Below are 27,531 nucleotides of genomic sequence, written 5' to 3'. Positions count from 1 at the left end.
AGCTTTATGTTCTTGGTTTTCCTCATCTTCCAATTTTCGCTTATTCTTCCCTTTCCCCCCTTAAACACTCACACTAGCTCCTGAAGCTCAATACTAAGTGTGTGTTGGGGGGGAGGGTTGCTTTTTTCTGTCTACCTATATTCCTGCAGGGAACTCGCACAAGGTCTCCAGGTTCCAGTTACTGTCTTATGTACACATTAAAACCCAAGGAACATAACTAAATATTCATAAAGAACTGCTCTAGAAAAGAAGATAAGAAAGCATGACATCTCTGCTCAACCACAGACTTAATCCATTTTAGGGACCATAGAAATAAAAAGAATTGCATGATTTGAGAAATAAATTTTAGTCTATTTCTCTTACTTCTTTTCTTTGTAGCTTCAAGATTCACACTGGGTTCCAAAGAGATCAGACATATCAAACAACAATAAATAAAATTTTTATTTTGTCCATGGGTCAAGATCACGCTTTAAAACTTGCTATGTTGGCTTCAGATTTTTTGACTTGTAATACTTCATCTGTCGTATTTTAAAAGCACAATGGAACTGCAATCAAGAGCCTAAACCCTCCCTGCCACAAAGATTTTCACACGCACCTGTTTGCATGACAGACCAAAGAACACCTTGGGAGAATAATCATTCATACTAAGGTGAAGCTTCCCTGGTATCTCAGTTGGTAAAGAATACACCTACAGTGCAGGAGACCTGGGTTCAATTCCTGGGTTGGGAAGATCCCCTGGAGAAGGAAATGGCAACCCACTCCAGTATTCTTGCCAATGGAGAATTGTCAATGGAGAATCCATTGACAGCAGCCTGGCAGGCTACAGTCCATGGGGTCACAAGAGTCGGACATGACTTAGCAACTAAACCACAAGGTAAAACAGAAAAGCTCAGCCAGATAAACAAAGTCTTGGTTGGACAGGAGGAGTCCAGGCAAAGTCTTAAATAATTGGGTGCTACATCATAGTTTGATAAAAATTAGTTTATCAAGAGTATCATGACTTTCCAGTGCCCTGACTCCTCACAAATTTGAGAACTATGGCCTTAGTGCAAAAACAGTACAGAAGGAATTCTGAATTGGAGTCATCTTCTGTTCAGTACCAGGCATCAGGAGGGCACTCTACTACCTATCAATGGTAACGATGATAACACACCTGCCTTCCTGAGCCCCAAATGGGAATTCAGCAGAAAGGATGAGTCATTTCTAAGGCCAAAAATCAGTTCTCCAAACAGAAATATTTTACACACAGAATCACTCAGAAGAGTGGATTCAAAACAGAAATATTTAGTTCTAGTTGCAAAAATGCCCATTATATAATTCTCTAAATGTAAAACTTGTCTCAATTTTCATCAACTTTCGAAGGCTGGGGAACAATATACCATAAGGGAAGAAATCCTATTTACTGTGAATGTGAACTGCCAGAATCCCCAACTTTTGGCACCACTAACTAGGTTCAGGCTGCAGTTCAAAATGAGACCCATTAGCATTCCATAATGATGCGACTTTCCTACCACCATTCCAATTAAACAGAAGGTAACTGGGGGATCTTATGAGTTAGCTAGTGATTATGGGAGCCAAAAAGTGAATTAACTTTGCAAGATGTTATGACAGGATTGAGGGTTTCTCCATCTCAGCACTACTGACATTTTGGGTAAGATAGTTCTTTGTTGGAGGGGGCTACCCTGTTCACTGCAGGATGCTCAGCAACATCCCTGACTTCCACCCACTAGAAGTCGGCAGGACCAGCTGTAACAACCAAAAATGTCTCAACACTACAAAACATCCCCTTAGGGAACAAACTCACCACCAGACAAGACCCACTTACTGTAAAAGATGAAATAAAAGGCTTTATATATTTAATTCTCCAACACAATCATTATAAAGAAAATGAGTCAAACAGCAGAAATCTGCAAAATCTCTGTACAGTACTGCAGTTATTTTTCATTGCAACAAGAGGCTCAGAGTGGGTGTCCTCCTTCAAGAATGTCTTAACCTCTCATCAGCCTGGCTTCTTTCCCCTTTCATATCAAAATTCTATCAAAGGTCAAAATCACTCTATTCTAAAGATCCCACACCTTTCTTCTTAAGTCTTCCAGCTCTTTTCTTGACCTGTCTACTGGAGCTGACATACCTGGCCTCCCCCATTCCAACCTGGTAATCTTAATTATTCCCCCAACTAACTCTCTGACCACTTCTCAGTCACTCCCCTTTTTCCTTCTACTACTGCTCAATCCACGTCACTCTTAGAATTTATCCCCAACTTAATCAACACTCTAGATTAACCAAAGTGTGCTTTTGTCTGTAAAACATGCCAACCAATGCCCATGGCTCAGTGAATCCTCAAGGCTACTAGGTCACTCTCTACAACATTCATGAGTACTTGAGCTCCAATCAGAAGAGCTGCTCTTGTGCTTCAAGAGTCAGTTATGTATGTTATACAGTCTGTGTATACCAACTGTATTCATTACTGTAATTATGTGGTTTCAACTCTTCACAAGCAAGAAAATAAATTTTCTATGAAAATAAAATTGGATGCTACAGAAAGACTTAGGACGAGTTCCTTTTTAAAAATAGCTGTTGCCTTAGGTGGAGGCAAGATAAAAATCTAGGTTTTTGTATCTCCAAGTCTTTAAATTCTTTTTTAAAGACATTAAAACTGGAATGTGTACTCAATGCATTATGAAGGTGGTTTATTCAAGAAAGGGAAAACTCCAGTTATTCTCAAAGAAAACTCTGGGCTCTCTTTCAAAATATTGTTTAATAAACATATATTTTTAAGTTAAAATGCTACATACATTTACAAACCATTTTGTGACTCCTCACTTTAAAAACTTTCTTGATTAACCAACTATCAGAATCTTACGGCACTGAGACAAGAGGGCTCCTACTATGTATAAAAATATTCTGTCCTCAGCCATCCCACTGTAATATCTCATCGTACTTCTTCTCTCAGCACTCTCTTCCACTCCCACGACTCAAGTCTTCAGAGTTGGTTTTCCCCAACCTTATTAAAGCCATTCTCATCTGCTTTTGCCAGTGCTATTTCCAGTCTTCAAAGCACTGGTGAGCAAAGTCCTATAAATTAATACTTAAATAGGATTTAATGATAAGTATTCTTTAAGTACTTTACAACATGTGGAAATATTCAGTTTATCTCTAGGTGATTCCTTATTGATTCTCTTTCAGGACATATTCAAACTTTGTAACACGTTCTTAAGAAAATTTCAGTGGGTTTATTCTCATTGCCTAGATGTTAATAGTATTTGGGAAAACCTACACACCAATCCAACCTGACATGACCCCTGCTGGATGGTTTCACTCCCAAAAGATGCCCTGTTTGTTCATGACACTGTGTCCAACTGCCTACATGACAGTTCCACAATCTCTACACTGAAAACAGTGAAAATATTAAGAATATTTAAACATTTAAAATATCCCACACCAGGAAATAGTGTGACACAGCCATGGAATATTACACAGCTGTTTAAAAGGTTGTGTGTATTATATAACAATATGGAAATATGCTGATGAATGTTAAGTAAGGTAGAAGACAAAGCTATACATACACCAATATAATGTATAAAAAACATATATAGGAAAATCCAAGTATGTTTGCACCAGTGGAACATGGATTTTTTTTTTCTCCCTTTTCAAGTTTTTATACCAGTTATATTTAAAGGGGGAGCTTCCCTGGTGGCTCAACTAGTAAAGAATCCACCTGCCAATGCAGGAGATGCCAGAGATGTAGGTTCAATCCCTGGGTCAGGAAGATTCCCTGGAAAACGAAATGGCAACCCACTCCAGTATTCTTGCCTAGAAAGTTCCATGCACATAGGAGCCTGGCTGGCTACAGTCCATGCAGTGGCAAAGAGCTGGACACAACTGAGCACTGGAGCAAAAAGTGAATGTTATTTCAAACAACCCCAGACACAGTTTGCCATACAACGGACAAAGCATGAGTTTGAGGGCCAATACAGGCCAGGTTCACAGGCTAGTTCTTCACATTTTAGAGTAGCAGCACCTTCCCTAGATGTTGTAATGATTAGATGAGATAACATATTAAAAAGCAACAGTGCCTAGAACAAGAAGGTATACAACAAAGATTCACTTCCTTTCCTTTCCCAGACCAATCTTGCAGATACCTGTAATGACACAAGTCATTGAAAACTGAAACAACAGATCTATCTAGTAAATGTTGACTTCAGTCTCAGCAAGTGAGATGAACTAGGAATTAAATTCTGTTCAACTTGCTTACTAAATTAACAATATTACATGAGTTATTTTCTGCTATAAAGATATTGGGGGGAAATAAACTGTGCTCAATATTTCATGATATAAAACCAAAAGCAGTTTACATTAATATTAAATAGCATTCACAGAAGAGATGACTAAAAGATCTCTAAGCTATGTAAAATGAAAGAAATTCACATGTGCCACACAATCTATCTGACTCCAATGTTTTTCATCCCATTCTGCACACTACTGCCAAACCACCCTTTGTTACACACCATTCTGATCATGTCAGTCCTCCAATCAAACACCTACAGTCATTCCCTGCTGCCTATTTCAGTTCTAAACGCCTGAATGTCAGGATGCTTCAGGCAAGGTGATGGGGAGGACAACCTATTCCATGATAAGAAAGAAATACCTAGATTTCAAGCTGGGTATTAATGGTACCCAGGGTCTTTCTAGCCCTACCAAAGATCTCAAAATTTGGACACTTTCTCCCTTACTCCTATTTTTTGACTAGCTTGGCAAACCTGGGTGCTTCCCTCTCACAGATCCACAAACTGAAGCCTCTATACAGCTGCCAGGAGACAAGGACAGAGGAGTATTGGGGCTGCTAACAGGTATGGAAATTCTTTTAGGAGAGATGGAAGTGCTTCGCAATTATATTGTAAGTAGCAGTGATGGTTGCATAATACACTAAATATATTTAAAAACCACTGAGTTGTACACTTTAAAATGGTGACCTTTATGTTATGTGGATTATATCTCAATAAAGAATAAAAAACTTCAAAAATCGGAGAAAATAATCATGTCACCTAAATTTTGAAAAAGATGAACAAGGAATATAATTTGCTGTTTATCAGGCAGACTCTAGAATCAGACTTCCTAGATCAGCATCCTGCCTCTGCTGCCTCTGTCACTTATCAAGTATATAACACCTTAGGAATTTACCACTCTGAGCCTCCATTCCCTCATCTGTAAAATGGGGACAATAATAGCATCCATCTCATAATGCTGATGAAGGATTAAATACAGATAGGGAAAGCACTCAGCAGTGCATGACACATCAGAAGTGCAATGTTAAATGTCTGCTGGTTGTTTTTTTATTATTAATACCAGCTCTGGAGAAGATGGGGAAAATGAGCATTCAAACCAACTTTAAGCGTATAAACTGGCAGAACCTCTCATAGGAAAATGTGTCAGTATATATGGAAATCTAAACTGTCTCTATGTCTTAACCCCACAACTCTATTACTAGGAAATTATGATAGGGATAGAAGACAAAACATACAAAAGTGTACCTGCAAGACTGATAACATCAGCTTTTTTATATAATAGCAAAGCAGAAAACAACCTAAGTGTCCACCTGTTGGGAATTAATTACATAAATTATTGATGAAATACTATGCAGCCATGAAAGTATGTGACAGAAATACATATCTATGGAAGGACCGAGATCCATTGTGTAGTGCAAAAAGCAGGTTATAAAACTATATAATTAATAGCAGAACTACATGTAACCTTGTTCTGTATTTTCCAAGTCTGCTATAAATGTGTTATCATGCTTTCATAATTTAAAATAACTAAAATTAAAAAATAAAACCATAGAGTTATAATGTAATTTATATTTTGCAACATATACATGTTTATGTATTTTTAACTTTTGAAAGTACATTCAGTATAGTTCCTACATCAAAAATTTTGAAATATCAACAAATAAATCTAAACACAAGAAAACACCCTTCTATTTCTATTTCTTTTTTGTTGTTGTTGTTACTCCGCATAGCTTGTGGGATTTTAGTTTCACTACAAGAGATCAAACCTGGGCCCAAAGCAGTGAAAGCACTGAGTATTAACTACTGGACCACCAGGTAATTCCCATTTCTAGTTCTATTTCTAACCATTATTCCTTAGTGTCTGCAATACCAAATGGAATGGGAGGTAGTCAGAACCCAGATGTCACCCACAGAGACAAAAATCTACAAAAGAACCTGCAAGTTATCACTAAAGAGCCCGATGTTAACTATTTTAAAAGGACTTCACAAACTCTGGGGCATTATTATTAATAGAAAGAGTTCCAGATTTGGAGTTTTAACTATTTGATTAAGTAACTACATGAAACTGGCCAAGCACTAAATCTGAGAAACCCCAGTTCCCTAGAGTAAAAATGGGTATAATAATCCCTCATGAGATAAAAAAGATTAAAAGACATCTTTACAAAATACCAACGGAAACTATCAAGGATACTTCTCCCCATTGGGTGAAACCATCAAAACCAAAACTTTGACACAACCCCAACCTTAAACCCCATTTTGTAAAACAAGGAATAATCTTTTTTAAAAAACTAAGTTTAATTAAATGGTAATTAGGAAGCACTTGCTTCCCTCATAGCTCAGTTGGTAAAGAATCTGCCTGCAATGCAGGAGACCCCAGTTCAATTCTTGGGTTAGGAAGATCCACTGGAGAAGGGATAGGCTACCCACTCCAGTATTCTTGGGCTTCCCTTGTGGCTCAGCTGGTAAAAGAATCCACCTGCTATGTGAGAGACCTGAGTTTGATCCGTGGGTTGGGAAGATCCCCTGGAGAAGGGAAAAGCTACCCACTCCAGTATTTAGGCCTGGAGAATTCCATGGACTGTACAGTCCATGGGGTCGGAAAGAGTCGGACATGGCTGAGCGACTTTCACTCACTCAGGAAGCACTTATGGTCTGAACTTGAAGCAAACAATAGTAAATATAATTGCACAACCTAAGAAACATCTCAAACCACTTTATAGAGGAAAAAAATCTATGAAGAAAAATAGTAAAGACTGAGCTGACATGTGAACAATAGAGAATCTAAATATACAACAAGGCTATGAACAACAGAACTGAAACAGAAATATCAGCAGTTTAGATTCACTTGTAAAATAATATTATACAAAAGCTGACAAAAAAATAAGCTGAACTTAAAATTCCAAAAGATCTGATCTGTGAACAGTAGTGGCTCCAGGTTAAATAAACAGAACACGCCAAAGCAAACATTAACATCAAGAAAAAAGTTCAGGGAATTCCCCGGTGGTCCAGTGGCTAAGACTGCACTCCCAATACAGGAGGCCTGAGTTCAATCCCTGGTCAGGGAACTAGACCCTACGTGCCACAACTAAGACTCTATGCAGCCAAATAAAAATAAATACTTTTTAAAAAAAGAAAAAAGTTTAAACTGTTTTGGTATAAATGAAATAATTTCAGCACAAACATTATAACATACATTAAGAGGAGAATGGCAATTATCACAGATGTCTCTGTACAATTTTTCATATTCCTCAAATTTCTTACATCAAACAAATACTACTTTTATAATAAAGAAAAAAGGTGTGGAGTTTGTTCCTTTTCCTTTTTTTTAACCATGGAAAAGACTCAGAGAATATTTGCACAAAAAATAGGAGGAATGGAGCCATGGTTGAAAATGTAATACCTGCCAAAGTTTCTGAAGGCAGAAGAATACGCTAAGAACTTTAGAACCTGAAATGACTTTTCAAAAAATGATGAAACTACTGAGCCATGAAAAATACATGACACTTATAAAAAAGGAATAGATTCAAACTGTAACAAAAGATTAACAGTAAATCATTTAAAAGTAAAAGCAAATAGAGTTTAAAGATTTAAATTTAAATAGAATTTCACAGTGTACAAGAAAAGTAGTATGTCAACTGCTAAATGTTTCAGTTCTCCAGTGAGAGAAGCTAATAACGGAACTAATAGTAGGAATAATGAAAACAGTTCTGTTAAAACAATGTTTCTAACAATGCAAAAAAAGGGGAGGGTGAGCAGGACAAGGTAAATGGGTTGACATTATCTCCCAAACCGGCTTTTATAAAAACTGAAATTTACATACTACTAAAGAAAGTCTTTTTATAAGGAAATGGCAACCCACTCCAGTGTTCTTGCCTGGAGAATCCCAGGGACGGGGGAGCCTGGTGGGCTGCCGTCTATGGGGTCGCACAGAGTCGGACACGACTGAAGCGACTTAGCAGCAGCAAAGAAAGTCTAGAGATCTCTTCAAGAAAATTAGAGATACCAAGGGAACATTTCATGCAAAGATGGGCTTGATAAAGGACAGAAATGGTATGGACCTAACAGAAGCAGAAGATATTAAGAAGAGGTGGCAAGAATACACAGAAGAACTGTACAAAAAGATCTTCACACCCAGATAATCACAGTGGTGTGATCACTGACCTAGAGCCAGACATCCTGGAATGTGAAGTCAAGTGGGCCTTAGGAAGCATCACTACGAACAAAGCTAGTAGACGTGATGGAATTCCAGATAAGCTATTTCAAATCTTAAAGATGATGCTGTGAAAGTGCTGCACTCAATACGCCAGCAAATTTGGAAAACTCAGCAGTAGTCACAGGACTGGAAAAGGTCAGTTTTCATTCCAATCCCAAAGAAAGACAATGCCAAAGAATGTTCAAACTACTGCACAATTGCATTCACCTCACACGCTAGCAAAGTAACGCTTAAAATTCTCCAAGCCAGGCTTCAACAGTATGTGAACCATGAACTTCCAGATGTTCAAGCTGGTTTTAGAAAAGGCAGAAGAACCAGATATCTGCCAGCATCCGTTGGATCATAAAAAAGCAAGAGAATTCCAGAAAAACATCTACTTCTGCTTTACTGACTATGCCAAAGCCTTTGACTGTGTGAATCACAATAAACTGTGGAAAATTCTGAAAGAGATGGGAATACCAGACCACCTGACCTGCCTCCTGAGAAATCTGTATGCAGGTCAAGAAGCAACAGTTAGAACTGGACATGGAACAACTGACTGGTTCCAAATAGGAAAAGGAGTACGTCAAGGCTGTATATTGTCACCCTGCTTATTTAATTTATATGCAGAGTACATCATGAGAAATGCTGGGCTGGATGAAGCACAAGCTGGAATCAAGACTGCTGGGAGAAATATCAATCACCTCAGATATGCAGATGATACCACCCTTATGGCAAAAAGTGAAGAGGAACTAAAGAGCCTCTTGAAAGTGAAAGAGAAGAGTGAAAAAGTTGGCTTAAAACTCAACATTCAGAAAACTAAGATCATGGCATCTGGTCCCATCATTTCATGGCAAATAGATAGGGAAACAGTGGAAACAGTGCCAGACTTTATTTTGTGGGGGGGGGGGGGGGGGTCGGGTCCAAAATCACAGCAGATGGTGACTGCAGCCATGAAATTAACAGACGCTTGCTCCTTGGAAGAAAAGTTATGACCAACCTAGACAGCATAGTAAAAAGCAGAGACATTACTTTGCCAACAAAGGTCCGTCTAGTCAAAGCTATGGTTTTTCCAGTAGTCATGTATGGATGCGAGAGTTGGACTATAAAGACAGCTGAGTGCCGAAGAATTGATGCTTTTGAACTGTGGTGTTGGAAAAGACTCTTTAGAGTCCCCTGGACTGCAAAGAGATCCAATCAGTCTATCCTGAAGGAAATAAGTCCTGAATATTCTTTGGAAGGACTGATGCTGAGGCTGAAACTCCAATACTTTGGCCACCTGATGCAAAGAACTGACTCATTTGAAAAGACCCTGATGCTGAGAAAGATTGAAGGCAGGAGGAGAAGGGGACGATAGAGGATGAGATGGTTGGATGGCATCACCAACTCAACGGACATAAGTTTGAGTAAACTCCAGGAATTGGCAATGGATGGGGAGGCCTGGCGTACTGCAGTCCATGGGGTCACAGAGAGCTGGACACAACTCAGGGACTGAACTGAACTGAAAGAAATCACATGCATAAGGAAATGAGGGATAATATATACGAACTTTAAAATGGTTGGTTATAATAAAGACAAAAACAAGTGTTGGCCAGAATGTGGAGAAATTTGAATCCTCAGACATTGCTGCTGAAAATGTAAAATGATGCAGCACTTTGGAAAACAGCTTGGCAGTTCCTCAAAATATTAAACACAGACTTACCATGTGACCCAGTAATGCTATTAATACTCCTAGGTATATTCCCAAGAAAACTGAAAACATATGTCCACAGGAAAACTTGTACATGAATGTTTACAGCAGCATTATTCATAATAGCTAGAAAGTGGAAACAAGTCAAATGTCCATCAGCTGATGAATGGATAAACAAAACATGGTATTATCCATACAATGGAACAGTATTTGCTCATAAAAAACAATGACATTCTGACCCATGCTACAACATGGATGAATCTTGAAAACAGTATGCTAAGTGAAAGAAGCCAATCACAAACACCACATATTGTATGATTCCACTTATATGCAATGTCCCAAACTGTTAAATCTACAGCAAAAGATAGATTAGTGGTTTCCTAGGGCTGTGGGAGTGGGGTTTGGGGAGTGATTGCTACAGAATATGAGGTTTCTTTAGAAAGGACAAAAATGTTCCAAAATTGATCATGGCGACAGTTGTACAACTTTGCAGCTATACTAAAAACAACTGGATTTTACATCTTAAAAGATAATCATGTTAATAGAGGGTTATCAGAAATACCATAATTACTTCACTTAATGTAAATGGGCTATGAAAGCAGAATGGTCTGTATCTACACTGTGAAACGAATCCCAACACTTAAAAGACACACACAAATCCAAAACCGAATAGGCAATATTATGACTTCAGGAGATTCTTTAGATCTACCTTACACAAAAATAAAAATTACAACAAAAAAATGAAACAAAAACTATTCAATGTATGTGTCCCAAATAGAACAAAAATATATAAAAATGATACAAAAATAAACTTCTATTATAATTGAAGGCTTCAATGTTTCATTCACAATAGATGACAACACAAAGTATTAAAAGAATAAAACTGATATAAAGCATAAATTAAACCATTTCCTTTGGTAGGGGCCAACTTGGCAGAGTCAGGTTCAGAAAAGAAAGATTTAGATAGATATAGATAAAACTTCACTTTCACTTTTCACTTTCATGCATGGGAGAAGGAAATGGCAAACCCACTCCAGTGTTCTTGCCTGGAGAATCCCAGGGACGGGGAAGCCTGGTGGGCTGCCGTCTATGGGGTGGCACAGAGTCGGACACGACTGAAGTGACTTAGCAGCAGTAGCAGCAGATAAAATATCAGGCTTCCTTTGTGGCTCAGATGGCAAAGAATCCGCCTACAATGAGGGAGACCTGGGTTCGATCCCTGGGTTGAGAAGATCCCCTGGAAGAGGACATGACAACCCACTTCAGTATTCTTGTCTGAAGCACCCCCTTGGACAGAGGAGCCTGGCGGGCCACAGTCCATGGGGTGCAAAGAGTTGGACATGACTGAGCGTCTAAGCACAACACACACAGCACAGATAAAATATAGATACAGATGTAAGTAGGTAGAAATATATAGATATAGACAGATTTATATATATAAAGAGACTATGATACCGCAAATGGGGTGAAACCTTAATTGGAAAATCTGGGTATACTACTACAATTTATTTCTAAGTTTGAAATTCAGAAAATGTTTTAAACTTTAAGTAAAATTAATAGTTACATAATAGGGGACTAAGAAGCTAAGGAAATAACACTTTCTTTTCTGAGGTATAAGTATCTTTCACAAAACGTGCTCTCATACTAGAATGCAGAGACACACCTAATTTCTAGTTTGTTTGGTTGGTTGGTTTTTTTGGCCTCGCTGTGCTGCTTGTGAGACCTTGCTCTCTGACCTTGCTCTCAGGGACTGACACCATGCTCTCAGCACTGAAAGCATGGACTCCTAACCACTGGACCACCAGGGAATTCCCCACCTAGTTCTTATATGAAAACCTAGAATTATATAAACACACTCTTAGACCATAATGCAAAACCATAAAACAATCTATCAGTAACATCTAAATTCCTAAGCTATACAACAAGGAGAGGAAATTTATCATAAATGCCTGTGGTCTTAAGGAAATAGAAACAAAGTTCTGTTTCTTCCTCAAGACTTTAGAAAGAGAAAAAAAGGGAAAGACAGTGGAAGTGAGAAATAGATTTAAGGGCCTAGATCTGATAGATAGAGTGCCTGATGAACTATGGAATGAGGTTCGTGACATTGTACAGGAGACAGGAATCAAGACCATTCCCATAGAAAAGAAATGCAAAAAAGCAAAATGGCTGTCTGGGGAGGCCTTACAAATAGCTGTGAAAAGAAGAGAAGCAAAAAGCAAAGGAGAAAAGGAAAGATATAAACATCTGAATGCAGAGTTCCAAAGAATAGCAAGAAGAGATAAGAAAGCCTTCTTCAGTGATCAATGCAAAGAAACAGAGGAAAACAAGAGAATGGGAAAGACTAGGGATCTTTTCAAGAAAATCAGAGATACCAAAGGAACATTTCATGCAAAGATGAGCTCGATAAAGGACAGAAATGGTATGGACCTAACAGAAGCAGAAGATATTAAGAAGAGATGGCAAGAATACACAGAAGAACTGTATAAAAAAGATCTTCACGACCCAGATAATCACAATGGTGTGATCACTGACCTAGAGCCAGACATCCTGGAATGTGAAGTCAGGTGGGCCTTAGAAAGCATCACTACAAACAAAGCTAGTGGAGGTGATGAAATTCCAGTTGAGCTATTCCAAATCCTGAAAGATGATGCTGTGAAAGTGCTGCACTCAATATGCCAGCAAATTTGGAAAACTCAGCAGTGGCCACAGGACTGGAAAAGGTCAGTTTTCATTCCAATCCCAAAGAAAGGCAATGCCAAAGAATGCTCAAACTACCGCACAATTGCACTCATCTCACACGCTAGTAAAGAAATGCTCAAAATTCTCCAAGCCAGGCTTCAGCAATATGTGAACCGTGAACTTCCTGATGTTCAAGCTGGTTTTAGAAAAGGCAGAGGAACCAGAGATCAAATTGCCAACATCCGCTGGATCATGGAAAAAGCAAGAGAGTTCCAGAAAAACATCTATTTCTGCTTTATTGACTATGCCAAAGCCTTTGACTGTGTGGATCACAATAAACTGTGGAAAATTCTGAAACAGATGGGAATACGAGACCACCTGATCTGCCTCTTGAGAAATCTGTATGCAGGTCAGGAAGCAACAGTTCGAACTGGACATGGAACAACAGACTGGTTCCAAATAGGAAAAGGAGTTTGTCAAGGCTGTATATTGTCACCCTGTTTATTTAACTTATATGCAGAGTACATCATGAGAAACGCTGGACTGGAAGAAACACAAACTGGAATCAAGATTGCCAGGAGAAATATCAATAATCTCAGATATGCAGATGACACAACCCTTATGGCAGAAAGTGAAGAGGATCTCAAAAACCTCTTGATGAAAGTGAAAGTGGAGAGTGAAAAAGTTGGCTTAAAGCTCAACATTCAGAAAACGAAGATCATGGCATCCAGTCCCATCACTTCATGGCAAATAGATGGGAAAACAGTGGAAACAGTGTCAGACTTTATTTTTCTGGGCTCCAAAATCACTGCAGATGGTGACTGCAGCCATGAAATTAAAAGACACTTACTCCTTGGAAGGAAAGTTATGACCAACCTAGATAGCATATTCAAAAGCAGAGACATTACTTTGCCAACAAAGGTCTGTCTAGTCAAGGCTATGGTTTTTCCAGTGGTCATGTATGGATGTGAGAGTTGGACTGTGAAGAAGGCTGAGTGCTGAAGAATTGATGCTTTTGAACTGTGGTGTTGGAGAAGACTCTTGAGAGTCTCTTGGACTGCAAGGAGATCCAACCAGTCCATTCTGAAGGAGATCAGCCCTGGGATTTCTTTGGAAGGACTGATGCTAAAGCTGAAACTCCAATACTTTGGCCACCTCATGTGAAGAGTTGACTCACTGGAAAAGACTCTGATGCTGGGAGGGATTGGGGGCAGGAGGAGAAGGGGACGACAGAGGATGAGATGGCTGGATGGCATCACTGACTCGATGGACGTGAGTCTCAGTGAACTCCGGGAGTTGGTGATGGACAGGGAGGCCTGGCGTGCTGCAATTCATGGGGTCGCAAAGAGTCGGACACGACTGAGCGACTGATCTGATCTGATCTGAAAAAAGGGGAAGTACTAAAACTAAAATATAAAACTGATGAAGGAAAACTAAATATGATAAAAATATCATCAGAAAACATTTCAAGGAAATTGGTATACAGTCAGAGATGATAGCAGGATAGCTTTCAAATAGGAAGAGGTAGGAGGAGAGTTCAAGGCAAGATTTGAGAAGGGAAAGGACAGAATAAAGCAGAAGTTGCAAGGAGTACGGGCAGGAGAGGTGCTCAGATGGGAAGGGCCGGAAACTGCAGAAAAAAGGATTTACATTCAACTTGGTGGTTGTGAGTAACAGCAATGAAGGAAGGATTACACACCAATTTGACTCTCCTCCAAACAGGTTCTCCACCCCATATCAAGAACATCATAATTCATCCTGCCACCTATAGGAGGTGATCCAGAAGCTAAGGGAGAAAACGGTCAGTGAAAGGATGGCTGGGTAGGGCCTAACAAGCTGAAGAGCTGATGCCCCATTAGACAGCTCTGGAGAATTTCTGTCATGTGGAAAGAGCCTAAAGCTATCAATACCTGCAAATTCAAAAAGTGAAAGTGAAAGCCGCTCAGTTGTGTAGGGAGAATCATTGCAACCCCATGGACTATACACAGTTCATGGAACTCTCCAGGCCAGAACACTGGAGTGGGTAGCCTTTCCCTTCTCCGGGGGATCGTCCCAATCCAGGGATCAAACCCAGGTCTCCTGCATTGCACACAGATTCTTTACCAGTTGAGCCACAAGGGAAGCCCAAGAATACTGGAGTGGGTAGCCTATCCCTCTCCAGCGGAGCTTGCCAACCCAGGAATCAAACCAGGATCTCCTGCATTCCAGGTTGATTCTTTACCAACTGAGCCACTAGGGAAGTTTAGAAAAGGCAGACCAAAATGCAGATTTTTAAGTGACACCTCAAGATTTTCAAGTGACACCTCAAGATTTTCAAATGGTTAACAACCAATTCAATTTCTAAACATAAAGTGCAGCCAAACAAATCCTCTGAGTTCTCATTTCCACTGTCATCTTTCACCATGCCCCCAGTCTCATCTCCTCTCCCTTTCAATTCCAGGTTTTCTAAAACCACAATGTCACTCAAAGCTTTAAAAGCTTTCCTTTCTCTTCAGAGCAAGTGTCAAACCTTCAGTTCAGCCTTCAAGGCCTTCCTCTAATACAGTGGCAATTGTGTTAGACTCATCTCCTGCCTTCATCCCCACAGCCCAGTATCCCCAAATAGTCCCCTCGCTTCCCCATCTTTGTAGCTGGATTCCAGCGCCGTTCCAACAGCCTAGAGAACACTCTTTCCAACTCTCCTCAGTTTCTACGTTCTTTCAGTCATTAACTCCACAAATAAATATAGGATGGGCACCTAATTTTGTGTCAGATACAGTTCTAGGCACAGATGATACAGCAGTGAACAAAAAAAAGACAAAAATCCCTGCCCTCATGGATCTACACAGAGTCGTCAGAGAATAACATGTGTAATAGGTCACAGGCTTCCCTCATGGCTCAGAGTGTAAAGAATCTGCCTGCAATGCAGGAGACCTGGCTTCTATCCCTGGGTTGGGAAGATCCCCTGGAGAAGGGAATGGCTACCCATTCCAGTATTCTTGCCTGGAGAATTCCATGAAGAGGAGCCTGGTGGGCTACAATCCACGGGGTCGCACAATGAGTGGGACACAACTGAGCGACCAACACAACTTTTCATATTAGGTCACAGAGAAAAAGGTGCTTTGGAGACAGAAAAAAAAAACACAAAGGAGGATTCGGGTATGAGAAGGGAAGAAGGGGTGGGAGGCAGAAAAGGTTGCAATTTTAAGGCATCATTTTGAAAGTGAAGTTGAAGATGAGAAAGAGCTAAGGGATAAATAACTGGGACAAGAAGGTTCCAAGCAAAAGGAAGGTCAACAACAAAGGCCTCAGGCAAAAGCATGGCTGGTGTTTTGGGCTGACATTCTACTCTGCCCATAAAGCCCAGTTCGACAGCCACTTATTCAGGAAAATAGGAATTATTTTTTGATTCCCAGAAATAGGAATTATTAATTCCCTTAACACTGTATCAGGATCTTCCTTAGGGCACACCTCATATAGTGGAAACCGTCACTGATCAATTAATCATAAAAGTCAGGTAGAGCAAGGAATCATTTTTTAAATGACACATACATATTACAACCATTTTAAACTTCAAACGTACAAATGGACATTCACTTCCCCATATATTATAGCATCAAGACCTCTTCTTTGAGTATGGGTCTGCCAAACGCAGCTCTCTACTTCCTTGGATAAACCACAATCATAATCCATAATCTACAATGTCCATTTTCCTCCCTTTCACAGTAGAACAAGACTTTTAACTATCTGCGAAGTTTTCTAGGATTAGAATCCTCCCAGATTTGTAAGGTTTCCCCAATCTGTTTTGGTTGAACTGACCACAGTTTAATTCACTGAAAGGCAATTCTCGCAGCTTCATGCCTTTATCAAGTCTTTCCAAAGCAATTCAGAAAAACAGCTGCTTTTTGCATTCACATTTCATCTATTTGAGTAATATTTATTAATACTTATTTGTTTTCTTCACTGCTGTTCATCTGTGCCTATTAATTGAGTAATATTTATTATACCACTGGTATAAATAAACTTGAGAACAAACACAACTGATTCTTGGTAAGCAGAGAAATCAAACAACACACAGACAAACCAGAGCAAACCTACCACTGGAGCATCTGTAAGCTGTAGGATTTGGATAATATGGTTCACTAAGGGAATGTTTAATACAGAAGGTTAAAATCAAGCTCAGCAAAGGATCTGAAGAGAAATTCCTCCAAACAAAATATATAAATAGCCTTTAAGCACAATGTGCTCAATGTCATTACAGAAACACAAATCAAAACCTCACTGATCCACAACTTCAATTAGGACTCCAACTAGAACAACTATAATCAAAAAGGTAGTAACAAGTGTTGGAGAGGATGTGGAGAAATTGGAACCCTTGTACATTGTTGACAAAAATCTAAAATGGTTGCAGCTGCTTTGGGAACCAGTTTGCCAGTTTCTCAAAACGTTAAACGAGAATTGAAAACACAGGTCCACAAAAAAACTTGTACATATATGTTCATAGCAGCATTATTCATAACAGCCAAAATGTGAAAACAGCCCACTGTCCATTAGCTGATGGAAAAGCAAAAAGGTGCCACGTATATCCATACTACAGAGTATTACTCAGCCATAAAAAGGAATAAAGTTCTGATACATGCTATAACATGGATGATGACCCCTGAAAAAATGTGAAAGAAGTCAATCACAAAAGGCCACATACTACATGATGCCCTTTATATTCAATGTTCAAAATAGGCAGATCCATAAGGTCAGGAAAAAGATTAGTAGTTGTTAAGGGCTTGGGGGAAGGGGGGAGGGGCAGGGTGAAGAGGAATATGGAATCGCTGTTAGTAAGTACAGGATTTGGGGGGAGTGAAATGTTCTGGAATTAAGATAGTGGTGATGGTTGTATGACTTTATAATTATACTAAAATCACTTTAACTGTACACCGTTTAAAAACTCCATTGCTGCTGCTGCTGCTGTCAGTGGTCAATAAATGCTTATTATTGAGGGAGTGGGGGAAAAGGGGAGAAAGCCCAGATGTACTAAACAAATTTCCTGCATGTATTTTTAAGAGGTTAACCAACCACTTCTGTTGGAATATAAGGCCTCTGAAGGCAGGGATGACCTCTAATATATTTCCCTTACTATCTAGTATATTAGAACATAGAAAGGCAATGCCAAAGAATGTTCAAACTACCGCACAATTGCACTCATCTCACATACTAGTAAAGTAATGCTCAAAATTCTCCAAGCCAGGCTTCAGCAATACGTGAACCGTGAACTTCCTGATGTTCAAGCTGGTTTTAGAAAAGGCAGAAGAACCAGAGATCAAATTGCCAACATCCGCTGGATCATGGAAAAAGTGAGAGAGTTCCAGAAAAACATCTACTTCTGCTTTACTGACTATGACAAAGCCTTCCACTGTGTGGATCACAACAAACTGTGGAAAATTCTGAAAGAAGGGAATACCAGACCACCTGATCTGCCTCTTGAGAAATCTGTAGGCAGGTCAGGAAGCAACAGTTAGAACTGGACATGGAACAGACTGGTTCCAAATAGGAAAAGGAGTACATCAAGGCTGTATATTGTCACCCTGCTTATTTAACTTATATGTAGAGTACATCATGAGAAACACTGGACTGGAAGAAGCACAAGATGGAATCAGGATTGCCAGGAGAAATATCAGTAACCTCAGATATGCAGATGACACCACCCTTATGGCAGAAAGTGAAGAAGAACTAAAAAGCCTTTTGATGAAAGTGAAAGAGGAGAGTGAAAAAGTTGGCTTAAAGCTCAACATTCAGAAAACTAAGATCATGGCATCCACTCCCATCACTTCATGGCAAATAGATGGGGAAACAGTGGAAACAATGGCTGATTTTATTTTTCTGGGCTCCAAAATCACTGCAGATGGTGACTGCAGCCATGAAATTAAAAGACACTTACTCCTTGGAAGGAAAGTTATGACCAACCTAGACAGCATATTCAAAAGCAGAGACATTACTTTGCCAACAAAGGTTCGTCTAGTCAAGGCTATGGTTTTATCAGTGGTCATGTATGGATGTGAGAATTGGACTGTGAAGAACACTGAGCGCCGAAGAATTGATGCTTTTGAACTGTGGTGTTGGAGAAAACCCTTGAGAGTCCCTTGGACTGCAAGGAGATCCAACCAGTCCATCCTAAAGGAGATCAGTCCTGGGTGTTCATTGGAAGGACTGATGCTAAAGCTGAAACTCCAATACTTTGGCCACCTCATGTGAAGAGTTGACTCACTGGAAAAGACCCTGATGCTGGGAGGGATTGGGGGCAGGAGGAGAAGGGGACAACAGAGGATGAGATGGCTGGATGGCATCACCGACTCGATGCATGTGAGTTTGGGTGAACTCCGGGAGTTGGTGATGGACAGGGAGGCCTGGCATGCTGCAATTCATGGGGTCGCAAAGAGTCGGACACAACTGAACAACTGAACTGAACTGACTGAACTGCAGGTACTCAATCAAGGTTCAACACTCACATATTACACACCAGGGATTTAGAGATGTCCTGATCAAAATATTGTACCAATTACAAAAAATTCACTTTTTATCCCCCAAAATCCTGAATTGCCACTAACAAGGCACTTACTTCCTATTTGTTTATTTTTGCTTTTATTTCCATTACTCTAGGAGATGGATCCAAAAAAATACTGCTGCAATTTATCTCAAAGAGTGTTCTGCCAATGTTTTCCTCTATAAACATCAAAGTATCTGCTCTTATATTTAGGTCTTTAATCCACTTTTATTTTTGTATACGGTTATTAGAGAATGTTCTCATTTCATTCTTTATTTTTTTGCAGCGCTGTGCAGCTTGCAGGATCTTAGTTCCCTGACTTGGGATCAAACCCAGGACCTGGCAGTTAAAGCGCCAAGTCCTAACCACTAGACAAACCAGGAAATTCCCTCTAACTTCATTCTTTTACGTGTGGCTGTCCAGTTTTCCCAGCACCACTTAGTGAAGATGACTGTCTTTTCTCCACTGTATATTCTCGCCTCCTTTGTCCTAGATTATTTGACCGTGAGTGTGTGGGTTTATTTCTGGGCTTTCTATCCTATTCCACGGATCTAATATGTCTGTTTTTGTGCCAGTAGCATACACTTTTGATTACTGTAGCTTTGTAGTACAGTCTGAAGTCAGGGAGCTGGTTTTCTCTCCCCGTCCCCCCATCCCGTTGTTTCTCAACGTCGTTTTGGCTATTGGGAGTTTTTTGTTTCCATACAGATTCTTCTAAACATTTATTTATTTACTTACTTTTGGCTGGGCCGGGTCGTCCTTGTAACACCCAGGCTCTCAACTGCTGTGCACAGGCTTGCTCTAGTTGGGGCGAGCACAAGCTGCTCACTGCAGTCGCTTGTCCTGTTGTGGCGGACGGGGTCTAAGGTGTAAGGGGCTCAGCTGCCCTGAGACATGTGGGATTTTAGTTCACAGACCAGGGATCAAACATGTGTCGCATTCATTGGCAGGCAGATTCCCAACCACTGGACCACGAGGGAAGTCCTTCCATACAGATTTTTAAAATTTTTGTTCCATTTCTGTGAAAAATAGCATTGGTAATTTGACAGCAGATTGCCTTGGGTAGTATGGTCATTTTAACAATATTGATTCTTCCAATCCAAGAACACCGTCTATCTTTCCCTCTGTTTGTGCCGTCTTCAATTTCTTTCATTAGCATCTTAGAGTTTTTAGAATACAGATCTTTTGTCTCCTTAGGTAGATTTATTCCTAGGTATTTTTATTCTTTTTGATGTGACGGTAAATGGGATTGTTTCCTTAATTTCTCAATGAGAAACTTCTCTTAATACGAAGTTTATATCAACCATTTATATCATTCTTAACCACACCACAATCAGAGGATCTGGATTTCTGTGACACTTTAAAAACCTACTTCAAATTCTCCACCTTACAACTCTCACCAATGCAGCTTGCTGGTCTCTTAAAACGTTTTTCTTTCTCTTTAACCCCAATCCCTAAAATAGCATTGTCTCATATGTTTAGCTCATTTGTTCTTCTCTAACACCCTAGAGCCAAAAAGGACTGTTATCATTATCTTCACATTACAAATGAAAAAAAAAAGCAGCATGGCTAAGGTCACCTGGTCTCCTGGGCTCAAGGTTAATTGTTCTTCACATAAATCATGTATTTCCAAACAGTTTTCTCTTTGGATGAACATGAAACCTCTCTGGTAAGGTAGATTTTTTAAAATATTAAGTACAGGGCTTCCCTGGAGGCTCAGTGGTAAAGAATCTGCCTGCTAACACAGGAAACACAGGTTCAATCCCTGATCCAGGAAGATCCCAAACGCTGAGGAGCAAGTAAGCCGTGCACCACAACTACTGAAATCTGTGCTGGAGCCAGGGAGCTGCACCTTAGAGCCTGTGCTCTGCAACAAGAGAAGGCGCCACAAGAAGCCCGTGCACACAAATGGAGAGGAGCCACAGCTCACCGCACCTAGAGGAAAGCCTGCGCAGCAACCAAGACACAGTGCTGCCAAAAACAAAACAATCCATAAAATTATTAAAAAATAGCAAGCACAAACAACAAGATAATGATCAATAAGTATAAAGTCTAGAACGAGTAGAAAACTTAGACAAGAGAACAACTTTTTTTTTTTTTTAAAGGGCTTGTTTTGAACAAGAAGAGATAAACAAAAGGCTCATTGCTTAGCAAAGATATTGTAACATCAAGATTCGACAGGGACATGCAGACCCTTTCAGTTTCTTCTCTGCTTTAGTAATCTTCACCAAAGAATAGGACCTTCAAAAACTGGGAAGGCAGACCCTGAAAAAAGGGAGCTACCATCTAAGGGAAGCGACATGGAAAGCGGACATTAATGGAATACAGAGCTAGTTCAAAGGAATCTGCTTCTGATCCAAACAAATCACATTCCATAATGCTGAAAAAAACTTTTAAGATCTGACTACTGATTATCTAAGCTATCTTGACAAGATGCCAGAAGACCAGAAAGGAAAGAATGCACTCTCAATTTTCAAAAAAGAAAAAACAAACCCAGAAAAAACATCCATAGGTAAAGCTGCCACATATCCACTGAAAAACTCTAGAATGGGTCAGTAAGTTTTTTAACACAATGAAAAGAAAAAGCCACCATGGGCTCTCAACTAAGGCAGACTATAGACATTTGCTTTTTGATATGACTACTAAGAATGGAAAAGGGATGATACAGATATATATATATATATATATATACTCATTCTACAAGACAATCTGACAGAATCTTCTAAATGATAGACTGGTGAGCAAATTGGGAAAATGTTAACAGCAGAAGCTAAAAAATCTGTTATATACAACTAGGAAGATACATAGCTGGTTGAACATCCGGCTGATTAATGTATCAACATCAACCAATTTGGAAAGAAGTCTACAGTAAAATATCATACTTTTCCATGATCTAAACAACTTCTATTAATTTAATGAAGCCGCAGACTTTCTCCTCACATTTACAAGGGCCACAGGGCTGTGAGCCAACTCACACAGCCTGACAGAATCAGTTTTCAGAAAGGTCAGAATAGGTTAAAACAATGGTCAAAAACCCCAAATGAAAATTAACAGGTAGTCAAGGCCAGTATTTAGATTTTAAAATTCAAACATGTAGAGAAGTAAACCAGTTTATGTGGGAAATGCCTGGGTAATAAAGCTACTTAAAAAAAAAAAAAAAAACAAGGCACAATCTCAAGCTGCATTAATAGATGCATACATCATGAGAAATGCTGCACTCATGTGGAAACAGTGGAAACAGTTCAGTCGCTCAGTCGTGTCCAGCTCTTTGCAACCCCATGGACTGCAGCATGAGAGGCCTCCCTGTCCATCACCAACTCCCGGAGTTTACTCAAACTCATGTCCATTGAGTCAGTGATGCCATAAAACCATCTCATCCTCTGTTGTCCCCTTCTTCTCCCACCTTCAATCTTTCCCAGCATCAGGGTCTTTTCAAATGAGTCCCTTCTTCGCATCAGGTGGCCAAAGTATTGGAGTTTCAGCTTCAGCATCAGGCCTTCAATGAATATTCAGGACTGATTTTCTCTAGAATGGACTGGTTGGATCTCCTTGTTGTCCAAGGGACTCTCAAGAGTCTTCTCCAACACCACAATTCAAAAGCTTCAATCTTTCAGCACTCAGCTTTCTTTATAGTCCAACTCTCACATCATACATGATTACTGGAAAAACCATAGCTTTGACTAGACAAACCTTTGTTGGCAAAGTAACGTCTCCAGTTTTTAGCATGCTGTCAAAGTTGGTCATAACTTTTCTTCCAAGGAGCAAGCGTCTGTTAATTTCATGATTGCAGTCACCATCTGCAGTGATTTTGGAGCCCCCCCAAAGAATAAAGTCTGTTTTCACTGTTTCCCCATCTATTTGCCATGAAGTGATGGGACCAGATGCCATGATCTTAGTTTTCTGAATGTTGAGCTTTAAGCCAACTTTTCCACTCTCCTCTTTCACTTTCATCAAGAGGCTCTTTAGTTCTTCTTCACTTTTTGCTATAAGGGTGGTGTCATCTGATACCTGAGGTTATTGATATTTTTCCCGGCAATCTTGATTCCAGCTTGTGCTTCATCCAGTCCAGCATTTCTCATGATGTACTCTGCATGTAAGTTAAAGAAGCAGGGTGACAATATACAGCCTTGACGTACTCCTTTCCCCATTTGGAACCAGTCTGTTGCTCCATGTCCAGTTCTAACTGTTGTTTCTTGACCTGCGTACAGATTTCTCAGGAGGCAGGTCAGGTGGTCTGGTATTCCCATCTCTTTCAGAATTTTCCACAGTTTGTTGTGATCCACACAGTGGAAGGCTTTGGCATAGTCAATAAAGCAGATGTAGATGTTTTTCTGGAACTCTCTTGCTTTTTCGATGATCCAACCAATATTGGCAATTTGGTCTCTGATTCCTCTGCCTTTTCTAAATCCAGCTTGAACATCTGAAGTTCAGGGTTCACATACTATTGATGCCTGGCTTGGAGAATTTTGAGCATTACTTTACTAGTGTGTGAGATGAGTGCAACTGTGCATAGTTTGAGTGGAAACAGTGACAGACTTTATTTTGGGGGCTCCAAAATCACTGCAGAGGTGACTGGAGCCATGAAATTAAAAGATACTTGCTCCTTGGAAGAAAAGTTATGATCAATCTAGACAGCATTCTAAAAAGCAGACATTACTTTGCCAACAAAGGTCCATCTAGTCAAAGCTATGGTTTTGTCAGTAGTCATGTATGGATGTGAAAGTTGGATTATAAAGAAAGCTGAGTGCCAAAGAATTGACGCTTTTGAATTGTGGTGTTGGAGAAGAGTCTTGAGAGTCCCTTGGACTGCAAGGAGATCCAACCAGTCCATCCTAAAGGAAATTGGTCCTAAATATCGGAAGGACTGATGCTGAAGCTGAAACTCCAATACTTTGGCCACCTGATGCAAGGAACTGACTCATTTGAAAAGACTCTGATGCTGGGAAAGATTGAAGACTGGAGGAGAAGAGGACGACAGAGGATGAGATGGTTTTATGGCATCACCAACTCAATGGAAATGAGTTTGAGTAAACTCTGGGAGTTAGTGATGGACAGGGACATCTGGTGTGCTGCAGTCCAGAGTTGCAAAGAGTCAGACACGACTGAGCGACTGAACTGAACTGTATGTCTAAACTGGACTTCTCTGGTGGTTCAGTGGTAAAAAAAACCCGCCTGCCAATGAAGGAGACACGGGTTTGATCCCTGGGTCAGGAAGATCCCATAGAGAAGGAAATAGCAACCCACTCCAGTATTCTTGCCTGGGAAATCCCATGGACTGAGGAGCCTGGCAGGCTATAGTCCATGGGGTCACAAAAGAGTCAGACAAGACTTAGCAACTAAATGGCAACAACAACAAATGTCCAAACTGCAGTACTACAGCTCTCTAATTAATCAACTCTAAAAAAATTTATTTTCCATATGAATTACTCCCAGATCTTCATCCTAGGAACAATTACTACAAGAATCTACAAATACCATTTAGTTAGAGCCCTTAGTTTTAGACCCAGAGTTATTCAAGTATATCTTAGCATTAGAAACATTTTATGTAATAAGCTTAATTTATTGGTATACATATCAAAATATCAATATACCCTTTAAATAATGCTCAGATATTATTAAATCCAAATCCCTTTAACAAAAGAGTAAATTAAGAAAATTAGGTAACTTGCTCCAAATCATACAGTTGCCTAGCAAGGGCCACAATCCCCAAATCTTTCCTTTTTTCCACACCATGTGGGTTTTCAGCCCTCTATGTCTTTTTTAAAAATTTGTATTATCCACCAGAGTTAGCAAGCATACCCAAATACATCCATCAATACACACTTTATTTTGCTAAGGACAAATTAGCTCAGCAAGAACAAATAACCACAGCACATTATCCCATAAAATATTTTGACATGGTGTGATCACTTAGAAGTTTGGTAGCCAATATTTGTTGCAAAAGTGCATGCTAACATACTAATGACTTTTATTCTTAACCATTAAAGTGTGATTATATATTAAAGCATTATCCCCTATTCCACTTAACATTAGAAAAATAAAGTAAAAGTTATTACATGGATGGAAAAGCTTTTAATGGACATGCTATTGTTTAGTGTGCTCATAACCCCTCCCCCATCATAAAATATGCCATTATGAAAATTACTAAAAGATTTCAGACCTTCAAACCTAAACAGCAGGCCAAAGGTTTTCTTGATTTAGGGTAGCAAAAACATCTGTGCTGAGCCCCACTTGCTCCCTCACTCCCCTAGAAACAATGCCCCTTTCAAGAGCCCTCTGGGTACAAAGGTTGTCTGGCAGGCTAACCAAAGGATTCTCTGTGACCCGAAGTCCAATCTCTCTTCAGCCCCACCCCCGACCTCCAAGCCTCTGCTCCCACACTTGATTTAAAGAACACTACTGGAAAATGAGAACTGATAGAAGGCAAGTTAGCCAGGCTGTGGCTTATGATCACCAGCATCTGCCAGGCCAGCTCCAGGAGGACCTACGCACCCCTAAATGAGACCTGGAAGCCTCTCCTTGCCCCAGGGCTCCTCTGGGACCCGTCGTGAAAGGAAGAGGGAACTTTACTGCCAGGATCCCCTCCTCCCCAGTCTCGTCCATTACAGCCCCAGCAAGCTCTTTGTTTGCACCAGCTGTGGGGGGGCAGACGGCCTTGGAGAGAGGGGAGAGGTCACTCCCTTGCTCCCGTGGCTGCCAATCTCCAAGCCCTCCTACAACAGCCCAACGCACGCACAGGACCATTCCCTCGGAACCGGTTCCCTCTTCACACACCGGCTTAACCCGGGGCACACCTTTCTACACAGAGGCACTCCCGGAGACCTAATTACCTCCTTCTGTTACCCACATCCTACACAGCATGATGATTCCCTAGCTAACGTCCCTCTGAATCCACACACACGGGGTTTACTCCAGGACCCCCTTCCTTCCTCCTCAATGTGTACCCCGGCACATCCCTGAGCCCCTGGCTTCACCCAGCACAACGCATACAACAGAGGGTCACTTCCATGGCCCCAGGACTTTCCCTGCTCATATCCACAGACCCGGGATCACTCCGAGCCCGGAGCGCCCACCTCTCAACCCAAAAGACACACACAGTCACGCTCCATGGCCGATCTGCGACCTCTGGACCAGCCGCTCCCCTTTCCCACACGACCCCTTAGAGAACCCAGGGCCCCCCAAGAAAGAACCTCCCCAGCGCACGGTCACTCCCCTGGCCCCTCATCGTCATACAAGCACACAGAAAAGCCCTGCCTGGGGCCGCCCCCCTCCCTCCCCTGAGCCTTCACAACACAAACATGCGCTCCCGCGTGCACACCCACGACCACACCGGAGCCCCAGCCTCCTGCCTCCCACTTGCCGACCCGGCCTCATCCCCTCCCCACAAGCCCGGCCGCCCGCGCCCAGCCACTTGGCACACACGGACGCACGCACGGCCACTCCCCGGCCCCACGCGGGTCCCCAAGCCCGCATCGCGCGCTCGCGCCCCGCCCGGCGCCCTCGCTCGCCCTCGGCCTGGCTCCCGGGACCCCCACGCCCCGGCCTGGCCGGGCCGCGTCGCGGGGACCTGGCGGGAGGAGGCGCGGGGGCGGAAGGAAGGAGGGGCCGCAGAGGCGCGCTCCGGCCGGTCCTACCTGAGCAGTTGATGCTCTTGCCTTTGCCGCCCGGACAGTCCCCGCCGCCGCCGCCACCCGGGGGCTGGTTGGACGCGCGGCTCCCGGGCAGAGAGAAGGCGAAGAGCACAAGCACCGACGTGTAGCAGCAGAAGGCGAGCGGGGGCGCGGCCGGCAGCCGGAGCGGCGCCTCAGCGGCCACGGCGCCCATGGCTGGCGCCCCTGGACGGCGGGAAGCGCAGGGAGCCGCAGGCCCGGGGCATCCAGCCGCGCGCCGGGAGCCCCGGCGCTGCCTCGGCGCCTCCTAGCAGCCGCGCCGCTGCGCCGAGGAGCTGCCCCTCAGCATCCCCGCCCCACCCGCAGCGCCCGCCAGGCCCGGGCCAGCCGCGCTCGGGACGGAGTCGGAGGGTCGGGGCGAGTGCGCACGAGCGTGCGAGCCCGCGCGGGGAGACCGATGCCGGGGAACGAGCGGGCGCGCGCGCGCGGCGGGCGGGGGTCGCGGGGCAGGGTCAGGCCCAGCCCCTCGCTCGACTCCTCGCCTTCCCTTTGTGTCCGCG

At 41.6% G+C, this 27,531-nt stretch overlaps 1 protein-coding gene across 3 annotated transcripts in view; it reads right to left on the bottom strand.

Annotated features, from left to right (window-relative positions):
- TMEFF1 (transmembrane protein with EGF like and two follistatin like domains 1) overlaps positions 1-27,190 on the bottom strand; it is a 96,934-nt gene extending 69,744 nt beyond the window's left edge. For all 3 annotated transcript variants that reach the window (XM_061426338.1, XM_061426340.1, XM_061426339.1), the window contains exon 1: positions 26,996-27,190. In XM_061426338.1, the coding sequence (XP_061282322.1) occupies positions 26,996-27,185 (190 nt within the window). In that variant the 5' untranslated portion in view covers positions 27,186-27,190. The remainder of the gene's footprint in view (positions 1-26,995) is intronic.
- Between the last annotated feature and the right edge of the window lie 341 nt (positions 27,191-27,531).

This window comes from Bos javanicus, chromosome 8 (assembly GCF_032452875.1).
Source record: "Bos javanicus breed banteng chromosome 8, ARS-OSU_banteng_1.0, whole genome shotgun sequence".
Taxonomy (NCBI): Eukaryota; Metazoa; Chordata; class Mammalia; order Artiodactyla; family Bovidae; genus Bos; species Bos javanicus.
The sequence above is the reverse complement of the archived record's forward strand: the minus strand, read 5'-3'. Positions and strand labels throughout refer to the sequence as shown.